This window comes from Globicephala melas, chromosome 3 (genome assembly GCF_963455315.2).
Source record: "Globicephala melas chromosome 3, mGloMel1.2, whole genome shotgun sequence".
In the NCBI taxonomy this organism is placed as follows: domain Eukaryota; kingdom Metazoa; phylum Chordata; class Mammalia; order Artiodactyla; family Delphinidae; genus Globicephala; species Globicephala melas.
Genome location: NC_083316.1, coordinates 90,820,775 through 90,835,207, shown reverse-complemented (window position 1 = coordinate 90,835,207; position 14,433 = coordinate 90,820,775). Strand labels below are relative to the sequence as shown.

The 14,433-nt window shown below is 36.7% G+C and overlaps 1 protein-coding gene across 8 annotated transcripts in view; it reads right to left on the bottom strand.

Moving 5' to 3' along the window:
• The window catches only part of CAMK4 (calcium/calmodulin dependent protein kinase IV), a 243,687-nt gene that overhangs the window by 11,524 nt on the left and 217,730 nt on the right, over nucleotides 1-14,433 (bottom strand). For 5 of the 8 annotated variants that reach the window (XM_060296093.1, XM_060296095.1, XM_060296094.1 and 2 more), the window contains one exon: nucleotides 13,300-13,885. In XM_060296093.1, coding sequence (XP_060152076.1) covers nucleotides 13,445-13,885 — 441 coding nt within the window. In that variant the 3' untranslated portion in view covers nucleotides 13,300-13,444. Of the gene's footprint in view, nucleotides 1-106; nucleotides 619-863; nucleotides 13,886-14,433 lie in introns of those variants that run through there. The other 3 variants (XR_009563442.1, XM_060296096.1, XR_009563441.1) reach the window with 3 other exon arrangements.

Here is a 14,433-nt window from a genome sequence, read left to right as displayed (position 1 = left end):
AATAGTCTGATAGAAGCAATGCACAAACGATCCTATGCTCTTAACTTGAAATTTATTAATCACCAATATGTTTTTCCAAATTGACTATAATTTTTGAGCTGCTGGATTTCTCTTTTTTTTCTTGCAATAGGGAAAGAGAAATGAGCAGTTTAGCTTTCAGTTTCGCATGGAAATTGTTAAATGTTAATTTTGACTCAATCTATTGTCTTTTATTTGGTTTTATTAGTGTAGAGCAGGAGGTTTCTTACATTCCAGTATTCAGTCTAGCATGACAAAATACCAGCAGATGTCCAATTATAGGGTGCCCAGATTGGGTGAGTTTGCAACAAGATGTACATTATTATAAGGGCTATTATCGCCTGAGCTGGGTGCCACTAATAAACTGTCCACTTTCAGCTACTCTGTGTTCCCTTTGTTTTTTTGTAACTTATACCTCCAACTAGTGATGACATAATCCACTGTTGAATGAGGACCCATTGCAGGTAACAAGACCCTCATGGAAAAATTTTCATTGCAATGTTGAGCCATATGATGGATTGAAGAATTATATTTGAATTACCTGAAATGTATATGCAGCTTCTAGATGGCACTTTAAATCTGCTGGGCTCTAGCTGTGTACTTAAAAAAAAGAAAAAAAACAGCTTTATTGAGGTATGATTTCCAATGCTGTACAATTTACCAGTTATAAGTATACAATCTGTTGATTTTTGAATACATTTATAGTTGTGCAGCCATCACAACAGCCCAATTTTAGAATAGTTCTATCACCCAAAAGATCCCTTTTGCGTGTTTGCTGAATCATACATAACCAAAGTTTAGCACAGTTGCTGGTATACAGAACATTTTTAAATAATTGTACTAACTTGATTAGCAATTGTAGTGATGATTTCCTTTGGAGTTGAAAAAAGGTGGAAGTGATTACAAAGGAACTGTTGATCTATATTATAAGGAAGCAGTTATGGATGCTGTGGGAAATATGCAGTAGAAAATATGACTATTAAGTGGTTTAAACAAATATAGAGTAGGGAATTCCCTGGCGGTCCAGTGGTTAGGACTGATTGAACCTGCTGAGGGTTCAATCCCTGGTCGGGGCACTAAGATCCCATAAGCTGTGTGGTGTGGCCAAACAAACAAACAAACAAAAAACCAAAACCATAAAAACACACAAAAAACAAACCAAATAGGGAGTTATTTTCCTCATTTAATAAAAAATCTGGATGTCGGTAATTATTAGTATTAGCACGTCAGGGCCAGTGTTTCTTCAGTTCTCATCTTTCCCTCAGATATGATAAGGTGACCAGCTAGCCCTGGAAATTACATGTGCATTCAAGTAAAGAAGAAGCAGGGGAAGGCATGGCACTACTCATCCGTCTCTTTTACCAGGAAAGTAAAAGCTTTTCCAGAGCCTCCAATAGCTTTTCTTTCTAGTAGTCTGGGTCACGTGACTACCACTAGCTGGGAAGGCAAGTATTTCCAGCCTCTTGGAGAAAGGGTTGGTAATGACTCTGGCTAGCCAATCATAGCATCTCTCAGTGGGTCACCTCTGGAAAGTGTGTATAGAGCTCCTTTAAATGTCAATAGGAAAATGATAGACTCACAAAACAGAAATGAAAATAGCAAAGTAGTCCTTCACTCCTCCATGAAACATTGATTGGGCCGCTTCTGTATGGCAGATTCTACATAGCTGTCCGTCATTGAGGTAATGAGGTGATGGAGCTCCTCGGAAGTTTGTTAATTAATGGTTGGTGTCACATGGCATCCGATGTGAATGACTTATGTCTATAGTACACCATTTCTACTCCTCTGGAGCAAAGGGTCCACTATGGATGAAGACTTCTAGACCAGGAGATGACAGAAAATTGCTGGAAAACATGAAATGCAAATGTATCCCAGGAGATAGAGGGTGGATCCATGTTACTTGTGTTATCTGTACAGGTGATTAGTGGGGTGTAGTATTCTGCTAATAAAAATTATGGGGGAAGCATAGTGTACAAATACCAAAACTGGCTTTTTACTCATTATTTGGATGGTACTGTTCTTTTTCAGGAGCTTTACCTTCCTTCTTAGGTTTTGCTTTAGTGACATTCCTCAAGTACAAGCAGCTGGCTTTTTATTAAAAGAAGTAGTCCAGAGATTGTGCAAAACCAGGTTGAAATAAAAAGATGTTTCATATAGTCAAAAATGGACTTGCAGATGGGAGAGGTTTTTTGTTTTCCTCTAGCATTTCCCTCAATTCAGAAGTCATTGTTTAGGTGAGGATTTTGGACCTAGTAGTAGTTAGTAGCCAGCTGCAATTCTGAGAGTGAACCTCACTGACATATTATGCCTTCCCCCCAATATTTCACACAAATGTTTGCTAATTGGGTGGCCAAGCTCAAGAAAGACTTTTAGTTCTTTTTACAACTATTGTTGCTAACAATCAGCTTCTTAGGAGGGAACATAAAAGTTTTTCCCTTTCATTCTCAGGTCCTGCAGGTTTGAAAGCATCATAATGAAGGGACCACTGAATATCATTTGGCCCGACAATTCCACATTAGGATTATTTCCTTAGGATAGATTTCCCCAAACTCAGAAAAAAGCTTTATGTAGTGTTAACTGAGAAAAGAAAAAGAATTGAGAATGGATTATTATGCAGCTATCAAAATTGTTTCTGAAGATTATACAAAAAATGCCTGCTGTAGTGGTAGGTTGACATAAAAAAGTTACAATATGATTAAAGTCTGTAAGAAAAAAATAAACTAGTGCAAGATTTTAAAAAAGACAATGCTTGTCTTTGGAAGGCGTTCTTATGGTAATCTACTTTTCTGTATTTTCATATTTTTATAATGAAAATCAATTTTAATATGAATCGCTGGATTGACTTTGTATCCAGTGAATTGACTTCTCAGTCATGAGAGCACTGGACTAGGAGATGGGCAACCCAGATCTCTTCTCAGCCACTAACTGCGATCTTAGATAAGTCATTACCTCTCTGGGTGTTACTTCTCTTTAATAAGATGAGCTTGTTGGGTTAAATGATTACTAAGATCCCCTTTTAACTTTATGATTTTATGACATCACTGTATAATATTAAAAATGCTGTGAAACTCAAAGTATAATGTTGCCTGAGAGAATGGAAAAACAATCAAGAAATGCTTCGACTTCATATTTCAGATATAAGGAAAATGTCCATTGTGTCACTCTTGAATTGTGCTAACATCTCAAATCACGGAATGCAAAGTATTGGTGGGCTCTTAGATGATTTATTATCATACCATACATGCAGATTGCTTTACAAGTTTCCCAGCAGTAAGGTGTATGCTTCTTTTGGCATGCTCTGACAAATCTGAATGAACTTACACAAAGCAACATTGGCCCTCACTAAGGTCAATTTCAACAGTCTCCCAACATCCATTTTGCCTCATGTCACATATTCTTCCATTATGTTCCTGGGAAACACCAAAAAATGAGCATGTTTACTCATTTACTTGGGTTGTCTAACCTGAGTCCAAGAAGAAGCCAGTTGTCTGTGGCTGTCATGTTGTCTGCCCCAGGCTTTGGGCAGCTGAGAGCCAGTGACTCTGATGTGTCCCATATGCTGGAAGCAGTGCCATCGAACAAAACGGTAGCTCAGTCAAAAGCAAACGGGCATGATTTTGATGAATTCTCTGTAAACATTCTCTATATTTACATTTATGGCCAGGTCAGACTTACATGTTTACCTAAAAAATATTGTAATATATCTTTGTATTAAGGAGTCAATAGCACCATTTCGACAGGTTTTAAAAATGAAATGTTCACAGCTCCTTTTCCAGTACTTTTCAATGAGAAATTGGGAAGGCAGCCTATGATCTTGGCGGTGTAAACTGCAGTATTTACACTTTGTCTTTGCCCTCCAGATCCTACATGCAGTTGTTTTTGGCTAATGATTTGCAGTCTAAACTACTGGAGATGTAGGTTTCCTGTATAGAGTGGTATTCCATTATCTAATCCTCCAAGCTGCCGTTGAGCTGCTTATGTCCTTTTAGTCCAGAAAACTTTCGACAACGCAGCAGTACAGATTTCTCCTCTAGGAAAAACTAGAAAAGACATACCAGATACTGTCACCTAAGTCTGAAAACCCTAGTAAGTAGTATTCCTTTCTCAACGCCTGCCAAGTTGTGTTTTCTGTACCCCTACAGTATCTCCACGTCTTAACTCCTCTTCCATCACTCAGATGATGGTCAACCGTTGTCCCTTTCTTCGTTTCATTTGCCCGAATAATATAGCAAGTTACTAATCACAGACATTATCTGAAACAAGCAAAGTGGCAAGACAACTAGAAGTATATATACTGTAATGATTATGTTTTTAAAAGTTTCTTGAAGATGGATGTAAAATACTGCCTGCAATGAGTGATATAAAAAGGAAATTATAGAAAGGTGTATAAAGGGGCAAAAGGGAGAGATGGAGACGAAAGGACTTCACAGGATCGGCTTGAAGTTTGGGGAAGGCAGCTCCGAAGATTTTAAATTTCATTGTCTGAGGCTTAACACAGGTTGTCTTTTGAAGTCTAAACTTTCAGGTATAATTCTATCTTAGATCCTGCGGGAACTGCCCTTTCAGGTCAGATAATTTAAAAGGTTAAAATAACTGTGAAAGAAGTAACCTTGACGTGGCCTCCACTGGCAAAGCTTTAGCAAGTAGTTAGGTGATTTTCTAGTCACCGGGAGTTATTCAGATACTGGAGTTTTGCCAAAGTTACTCAGATAATCACTATCTTCTTTTACTCTGCTTTGTCAGTGGAGATCTCGCCAGTGCAGTTTTTGCTTTTAGTGACTGAAGCTTTATTTCAACTGGTGACTTGCAAAAATGTCTTTGATGTGTTGGGTGATTTTTATTCTGTTGGGGGACACACCAGATTAGCCACGTATGTAGGAGATCACAGAGGGCTACATGCTCTGAGGAAATGCTGCACAAATGTCTACCCAGAGTAAGAAAGGGGTGAAGAAGTCTAATTCAACTTTGCACAAGATCTGATACTCTTATGCAGACTTAGCAACACTTCCCTGCAGATTTCAGTCTTTCACACCCAGCATTGTTCCTTCAACACATTCCTCCACTCTGCAGATTTCTCAGCCAAATGTTCTGCCTTCCTCCTCCCTACCTGCAAAGGTTCTCCCCATCCTTTATATTTAGCTAATATTCCCAGGAAGCTCCCCTTGATCATTCCAAGCAAAGGGGAACTTTTCCTGCTTTCCATCCCTGGAGGGCTTACTGCCTGCCAAGATTTAGCACAGGCTATATGTACACTTGTTTTTTCTCTCCAACGACAAAGCTCAATCCTAGAGGGTAGCATGGGTTTAATTCAACTTTGACTCTTTCATTGTACGTAATTGTTTTTCAATGAAAGTTTACTGAGAAAATGGGTCCCTGGCGTGCGCTGCTCCTAGAAAGCTTCAGAATCACCGAATCATCTCCTTAAAGTGTGCTTGCGATGTAGGCCTAATATTCCCTAAACTACACTGTTTAGTTTTTTATTCTGGGAGGAAAATTAGCTACTGGCTTTGGTTTACTCATTTCTAAGGGAAGCTGGTGACCCAGATATTGAGAGAAATTTTAAAATGATAAGTTTAGTCCGTTAACAACTGCTTTCAAACTCTGAGCAATCAAGAAAAATGGGTAGGTGGGAATGTGGAATCCTCATCTACATTTTACCTTTTCCCTCTTCCATTCCGGTAAAGTCTCCCTCCTACTCACATCAACCATGAGGAGCAGGCAGACGATTCATCTCTTTTTTTCCTGAGTTCTATAGTGTATCCAGTGGCTACATCATATTGATTGCTGCAACAGTTTAAAGAAAACAATATATTATTTAATTAGAGTCATGATATAATTTTAGCTTTTCCTAATAATAAGCTGATAATAGGTTTTCTACTCAATATCTCACTTGTAACCTTTTGGCTATAGATGTTCAAAGTCAAACACAAAGGTCATGCATGCCTACATTCTCAATATCTGGGCCACCTGCTTCCCTTAAGGCAAATATTGTGGAATGAATAACTTCTCTGTGACAGAAATAGACTAAGAAAAGGGCCCCTCTTGGATTTCTAAATATGTAAGAAAAGGAAAGGAAAGCATTTGCTCGAGGCCTTCTCTTTCCGAAGAAGTGAAATATATAACACTCAGAAAAACACAGGGACTGGAAAGTAGCTTTCTTACATTAAAAAGTTGGCTATTTGCCTATTTCCTGAGCTATTGATAAGCAAGTCATTGTCATAGAATGCCACATAATAAAGCATGTTATTTTCTAAAAATGATTAAATGAAAATCCAATTGGTATTAATTACTTGAAAATATTCTAAAGGATTCAGAACCAAAGGGGGCTCTCATTTCTTGGCTTACTAAGTAACAGCTGCAGATTGACTTAAATGGGGGGAATACAAAATGTCATTTACATGATTTTAAATAAAAGGATCAAATTTTCTAAAACGTGCTTGATGTGCTAGAAATCTTTCTAATTCCTCTCTCTGAAACAAGTCAATTCGTACTCTAAACTTTTCTTTTCAGGAATGATGCAATTTTGAATTTTTAGTTCTGTAGGGAAATTTTACTGTTAAGTTGTACTTCCAGCAAAATTATTGTTGAGACCATCTGCACAGAAACAAACCTGTCCTAACTTCCTAAGAAGCAAATGGGATAAGAACCCTAAGCTAAGGAGAAGAAATCTGGAGTATGGGAATCTGTATTCCTAGATGTTACCAAAAAGGCAGGGTGCCATGAAAAACCAGGGTCATCAATTATTTTTCTGTAAAAGGCCAGATAAACATTTTAGGCTTTTCTGGGCCATACAGTCTCTGTTGAAACTACTCCACTCTGTCCTAGTAGCATGAAAGCAGCCATAGCCAATGTATAAATAAATGAGCATGGTCGTGTTCTGATAAAACTTTATAAAACAGCGCTCTGATGGATTTGGTCCGTGACCTATAGTTTGCCTGACTCTTGAAAACTGATCTTTGGAGATTTAACTTTATTTCCTTGGGTAGTTATGTGGAAATTACTTTTTAAAAATGCACTTGTAAATTTTATGTGTATATCACAAAGACCATAGATAAAAGAATGATTGTCATTCAAATAAGAAAGAGTATAAACGTTAGCCCCTAACTTGTTTACTAATAATCCCTTTTGTCTGTCACCTGTCTGCTGTTCCCACTCAGTAAACTCAGAGGACATTTTAACATGTCAAGGGAAACACACAGCAACATCAGTCAGACATGGAATGCACTACTACTATTATGTTGTTTGGACCTAACTACTTAAAAAATGGGCATGTTAGGTAATTCTTTTGGCTTGGTAGGTGGGGGTCATGAAAATATTACTGAAATTAAGGGTGCATGAATATAAACATTTTGGGAACTTTTGAAATAATAATCTTGACAGTAAAACTCATACTCCTGAATATGCTGTTTGTATGCTACTGTATATTAGCTACATGATAGGCTATAAAAATAGGTCAAGTTAAAAGGAGGCAGTTATGAGATGACAGTTGTCACTTTATAGTCATTCTTACTTGTATCCTTTACAAACCAGATTAACTACCATACATGTATCAAGGAAAGGACAAAGAAAGGACAAACTTAGTAAATTTTTATCATCCACAACTGATTGTCAGAGTGAGAGAGTGCTTAGGGAAAACAACAGCTTTCAAAAATTCTAATATGAAGCCTGTTATATTTGAGTAGCCCAAAATAATCTTTTAAATGGAAAATAAATATTATATAATCTGACTGAAGATTAACTATCTGCCATTTTTAACACACTGAATCACAGAAAAGGCTATACAGATATAAATATTCCATATCCATGTGTATTCCAGGTCAGTTTTCAAAATGTGCTGAAAGCAACTAGTTAAGAAGAACAGTATGATTTTGCTGTCTTAGCATTGCCGTTTAGAGTTTCAAACTAAATTCTGGGCCACCAAAGACTCCATATTTCTTCGACCAGTCTGGGATACTCTTTCCAGGATTTTAGAGGACTTCAAAATTCGAGAGGGCAGCTTGATGGCCATAGGGATGGAAGAAAACATTGATCTGGGATAAGTGGTAGCAAACCAAGTCATGGGAAGAGCAAATGATTGGTGAAATCTCATTTTCCATTACTGACTAATGGCACTGTACCAATATTCAAACAGTATCACTGGAAGAGGTGTTTCCCATTTGGCTCATTTGAGCTCAACCAAGACAGATGCCTTGAGTCTTCACTAGAGCAATGTCTGATTCCTGTCAAGGACTCACATGGTCCACTCTCATGGCAAGGCTTCCTCCTTGTCCTAGGTAGACCTCTGGGCCAGGTGACAGAGAAAAGACTGAATCTTGAAGGAAGTTAAAATCACACAATCAAAGCCTCTAGAGTGCACCACAGAGAGTGTGTGAAAATTAGAATTTTAAACAAGCAAACATAAATTAGTCAAGTTTGTTATTGCTCTCCAAGAAAAGTATATAAATGGTTGGGCTATGTGAGCTGAGACTATATTATCTGATCTCAGGTGATATTTGAAAGTAATGATGACAAAAACTGGCCCTTAACAGATCAGGATATAGAAAGAAGAAATGCTGAGCTTGGTTACTATGGGTGGATAGCTGATATCTCTCCAGTGATCTTTTAGGTTCTTTTTCTATTTGTCAAGGAGCCAGAAACTCACCCTGAGTTGTGCCAGGGGAAGAAAAGAACTTTGAAAAAGTTTTATAGAAAATTATTGGTTACATTTCTGCTTAACATGTGGTTATGAATATTATACCAATATTGAGATTATACGTGCATAAATGTTAAAAAAAAACAGTGAAGACACACATAGAGTCTAACCAGTAAGCAGTATTTAACCAGTAAATGCTCAAATGTTAGTAACGACCTTGATCAGAGACATATCAGTGCTGAACATTAAGGAAATTTAAATAAGACCTAATAGGCAGTAATTACAAGGATATTACAAATCCTATTATGTAAGTAGATGTCGGAAAAGTTTGCACCAGCTAAAGTAGACCTAGATAACCAGACTGAATACTCTGCAATGACAAGTAAATTACATAATGGCACTGTAATTATGTAATTGACTCTTCTCAGTATATTTATGTCAATTTATGTGGAGTCAGCCTCATCAAGAAAAACCTAGTGCTGATTCACTTTTTTGACTTGTTTTTGCATTTGCTTTGCAAAGACAATCCTAAAACAGAATAAATGATTTACTGATTTTATCCTTTGCCTTTTTTGGCATTTACTTCTTTTATTTTCCGATTTGAAATGCAACCAGATGCTTCTGTGAAACAACTGAATTATGAAACAAAATGGCTTTCTCTAAATTTTCAGTCTATAGGCAATCTTCAAGCAGTTACCTTTCATGTAAAACTGGAAATAGGGATTGCTAAACATTCTAAATTACAAAATATGTTTAAAATACTATGTAATTGAGGTCACAGTAAAAGGCAAACTGTTCTTTTCTTTTAAAGTCTGCCACTAAAAATGGCTATAGAACCTTGAGGATTATTCTAAAATAGCAATATGTAAGAAAATTCCAAAAAGTCTTTTGAATCCATGTGTAATGGCAGAGTTGATTAAACTCTTCTAAGGAAATATAAAAAATGCCAGCGGATGGTCATATTCTCATTTTAGGGATAACTGGGGTGATATCATCCTCATCATACAGTCTTTATCATGCAAATTTGGTATATTTCAGAAGATTTCTATAAAAAATATTGCCTGCAATACAAGGATGGTGTCCAGCCTTGTTGGTGGCCAGGCCTACGAAATCCCACTAAGATTCTGTGTGCAGCCCTTCCTGAATGAGGACACATGGTTCGCCCACAGAAGATTTTGGTATGTGAGAACACGATTGACTTCATGGCAGTACTCAGGAGACGCTAGCCTGTAGTCAAGATTCCAGGGCCCAAGAGAGGAACTGTAGCCAACGGACAACTTGCCAATGCCCAGGAAAGTTCTCTAACAGTCATGCTGGGAAACACTTCTCCTCTGAAGCACATGAATAGGTAGATGTGGCCAACAGAGTTTTTACTCATTTCAGTCTATGACATTTCTGAAACATTTTCTTTTTGGCCTCCTACCAACTCATCAGTGTGGAAAACTGAGGCAGCTCAAATCTAAGCATAGAAATTTGTCTGTCATTTTGCTTTGAAAGTGCTCTAGACCAGCGCTCTTCTAGTACCACTGTAGCCACTAGTCACATGTGGCTGTTGAGCACTTGATGTACTGAAGGTGTAACATAATCCTTCTTTTGAAAACTTAGTACAAAAATAAAAAATTTAAAAGGTCTTGTTAATTTTTCATATTGATTATGTATTGGAATAATAGTATGGATATATTGGATTAAAATATAGTTAATTTTACCAGCTTTTTTTTTCTTTTTTCTTTTTAAAACGTGGCTAGGAGAAAATTTAAAATTACATATGTGGTTTGTATCATCTATATTAGGCAGCACTTGTTCTAGACAATAACTTCTACAACCATATTATTCTAATTTCTACCTTATTTATGTGTTCATGGGACAAATGAGCTCTTACGGTTTGAGAAAAACCACTGGGATTCCAACTAGACTTTTTAAATGGGAGAAATAATTCAAGATTGTCCTTCTCTATGGCAGAATAGTCTGGTTTATGCTATGTATCTGAACTTATCTGAGAACAAAAATCAATAATATAATAACTGTCATCTCTAAAATGCAAAATGTATTGTTTGCTGAAATTCCCTTAATTATTTGCTTTGTGACTATAGTGTCAATTAAAGGAAACATTATGAAATAGTTCATCAAATTAAGGTTCTATCTGCATTAGTCTATTATAAATAAGTAATCTTTGAGATAGATAATATATCCATTTTAACAAGCAATATAAATGTTTACTGTTTTTTCAAAAATGTTAATTTAACTATCCTAACTTAAATAGCATCTCTGTGAAATCCTAGGTTGAATCATTTGGCTGAAATGCCCGATTTTTGTGAAACTTTGACTTGTTTTCCACTGAAATGACTAACTCAGTCACTTAGGCATTATCAGGACTTAATCTTTAACATACAAGTCAAAATTTACAACTCCTGCTGATTTTTAGAGAGTGCAATTTATGGGTTAAAAAAGAGGAAATTACGCTCACACCCTCACAGGGAATAGGCATGTGTACTCATTTAAATGGGTAAATTCTTAAGTACACACTGGCCTTGGCATTTGCAGTGCTCTTCACACTACACAGTCCGCAGGTCCAACCACTGCAGTCAGCCCTGAATGTTGGGATGATATAACCATTGCCCTTGGAACAATATGGAAGTGGGCTGGGAGGGACAATGTGTTCTCATCTTCCTATTAGTATTGCCACTTTCCATTAAGATTCCTTTCCCTCTCTTCTTCCCTTTTCCAATATATGGGACACTTACCATATATGCCTCACAATATACACCTGTTAAGTCTCTTTGGGAAAAGTATACCAGGCAATTGGTCTTTTAAAATAGAAATCTTAATGCTTAGGGAAGAAGGCATTCTTAAAGTTTGAAACTAGTGAGCCCCTTATAATAGCTAAAATGGAAATTCTGAGAGAATAAAGAAGGAGGGAAACAGAAGAGAAGAAGATAAGTACTCTCTACTAATTAATAAAGATAAAATGAAACAAAAAATCTTTCTCTGAGTCCAGATGATGTGCCCTTAAGGGCTTTTTCCTCCACCTCAGTGATCTGTCAGGCTCCTATATTATGGAAGACAAGAAGTTCTACCTTATTTTCTTCTCATGAGAACAGTAGTAAAGGAAGATTTGCACTTGGAAAGCAGAATGTCTCTTAGGTCGAATAGTCCCCAGAAACCAGAGGTTTAATTTAATTTTCTAATTTAATATTTCTGAGGAAGAGCCCAAAAAAGTTAAGATCTCTATTTTTGAGGAGGATTTTTATGTGATAGTCATTTTTATCCATAATTTTGGCCTGAAAATAATCCTTTTTTAAAATTAAGGAAACCTACTAAAATATGCTGCATAATTAATTTGATAAAAATGTTCATTTAAGCTCAAGCTAGAAATAAATCTGAGGTATTTGGAATTTAACTGTGATTTTTATAAGGGAAAAGTGTTTATATGAAAACCAAAGAAAAATATTTTGAAAAAAATCATGGTAATGTATTAGGTCTAATGTTACAGCTTCTCAAGAGTCTGATTTGAAATCAGTGTTTTTTTCATTGTTTCTTTTTGTTTTTGTTTACTAAAGTAAATTAAAAGCTGCATTGTCCTACATTTCTGGACATGGAAACTTTCAAAAATACATTGTAAATTATGGGTGCTTCCATTCCAAGTATGAGAAAAAGATATACTAGCTTTTCAGAAATATCTTTAGTCCATAAGCTGTATATCTAAATAACCATCAGTTGAAGGAAAAAAAGGACTTTTATAAAAACAAAGGTTTCCTTACTATACTAAAGTCAATAATGGATGATCTTACAATGGGATATTATTCCCACTCTATTCAGACATTTTGGCACCAGCCTTTGGTGTAGACTTTTCTAAATATCTGAACCTTGGTTAAGTATAGAGTTTATCCATAAAAGTTTTCCTATCTTTAAAATTGTACAAGCTTGTGAATAAATTCAATTTTATCTGAAAAATGACAAGGAGTCAGTCTTTATTAGTCTAAGTCCCAGTCTTATCTCCTTTTCTTCACTAAATTTCTTTATTCCCCCCCTAAGTGTTGTCCATCAGAAGGACTTCTTGTTAGAGAGCAGGTGAAGGAAAGAATAAATTCCTCAGCGTGAGTCTGTAAAATAATTTTTTTAGGACCGTAAAATGGCAGGAATTTGTAATAGAATGTTTTCGGTTATTAGTAATATGGTGTGTATAAATAAAGACAAGATAAAAAAACATTCTGCACACAAGCTTTAGGGGCATATGGTTTCATAGCCCTTAAAGCATGCTTCAGTTTCTTACCATTATAAGTGGATTTTTTTTTTTTTTTTGCACATACCATACAACTATAACCTAACCATCTTCTTGTAAACAGTTTGAACACATTACTGAAAAGACTGTGAATGTCATGGGAATACATCTTATAGCTCTACCTAGTATTAGCTGGGCAACAGTCCTTGTAAAGAAATCCAAAGGGTGTAGGCTGGCTAGGTTTTCAAAGCAAAACCAATTTGTTACTATTTACTTCAAATGTGTGCTACTGGTCCCTGAAAATGTATGTTTTTAAATGTTATGTTGTGTTTACTTGCAATTTCAAATTTAATTCATCAGTAGGTATTTGGTATCCATTACATACCATAGAAGACACTATTTTTTCATAAAGCAGTCACATGCATTGAAGTTAGGATTACCAACTGATATATATGTATTTTTTTGCACCTTAAAAACAGAATCACTATAGTGCATATCATGCTTCCCCACCTTCCTTGCTGAAGGACAAAATGCATAAAGTGCCAGGATTTGGCTCCCAGATGGAAGGAAGCCATTTAGTACTCTGGCAGGATCACATCATTCTGCTGAGCTCCAAATTCCAGAGCAGGGTTTTCTTGCCCTTCTTTGGGGGCTGCTGCTTCCTCAACAGTCTTCAGCTTTTCCTCCACTAGGCCCTCCTCTGTTTCTGGGTCAGCCTCCTTTATCCCATCCTCTAATGCCTCGGGCACCATCTTGGTGGCCTCAGCAGCATTTATTTCAGCATCTTTAACTTTCTCTATGGCCTGCACCTTCATCAGCTCAGCCTCTGCCCCCTCAACTGCCACTTGGGCCCCATCTCCTTGAATTTTCACTCCTTCCGGAATAGCTTTGACATCTTCATTGCCATCTTGTGTTGGAGATGGCTCTCGGCTGGCCTTCTGGCTCTCCTGGATGCTGCCATGGCTGCTGCTGGCGCTTCCCAACCGGGAAGAGGCCACCACGGCCTTTACTGCTGCCTGATTGGAAACAGAAAAGTGTCAGGTGTTACTTTCACTTAAAATCCCAAATCAGAGCTCAATTTCAATAGGGAGTTTGTTATTATATGTTAGTGTTTAATCTTTGAAAGTATATTATTCCAAGATTGTCTAATGAAAACTTGTTTGGAGAATGAACAGCAAAATATGTTTAATCTCAAATTAGCGTATTTAATCATCTGGACAACCAAAAACCTGAGTAAATGCATTTTCCCATGCATTTACCCCCCCAATATTCAAAAATTTTAGATTGTGTTTCCCAAAGTATTTGTTTCATGGGACACTAGTTCCATGGATGTTTTAGGCACTATCTAGATAAAAGAGTTCCACAGTCAACTTTGTTTGAGAAATCCTGGGTTAAGTCAAGGTTGTTTAATGTAGTGTATTTCAAATTAATATGACCATGGAACCCTTCAGGTTTATTTAGTCTGTATCAGCCTGTAAGCGATTGCTGAATAGAACACTGTTTTTGACCCCCAGCTGTTCTCTGAGATCCCCTGTATGTATAGCTAGTCCTAAATACCATTAAG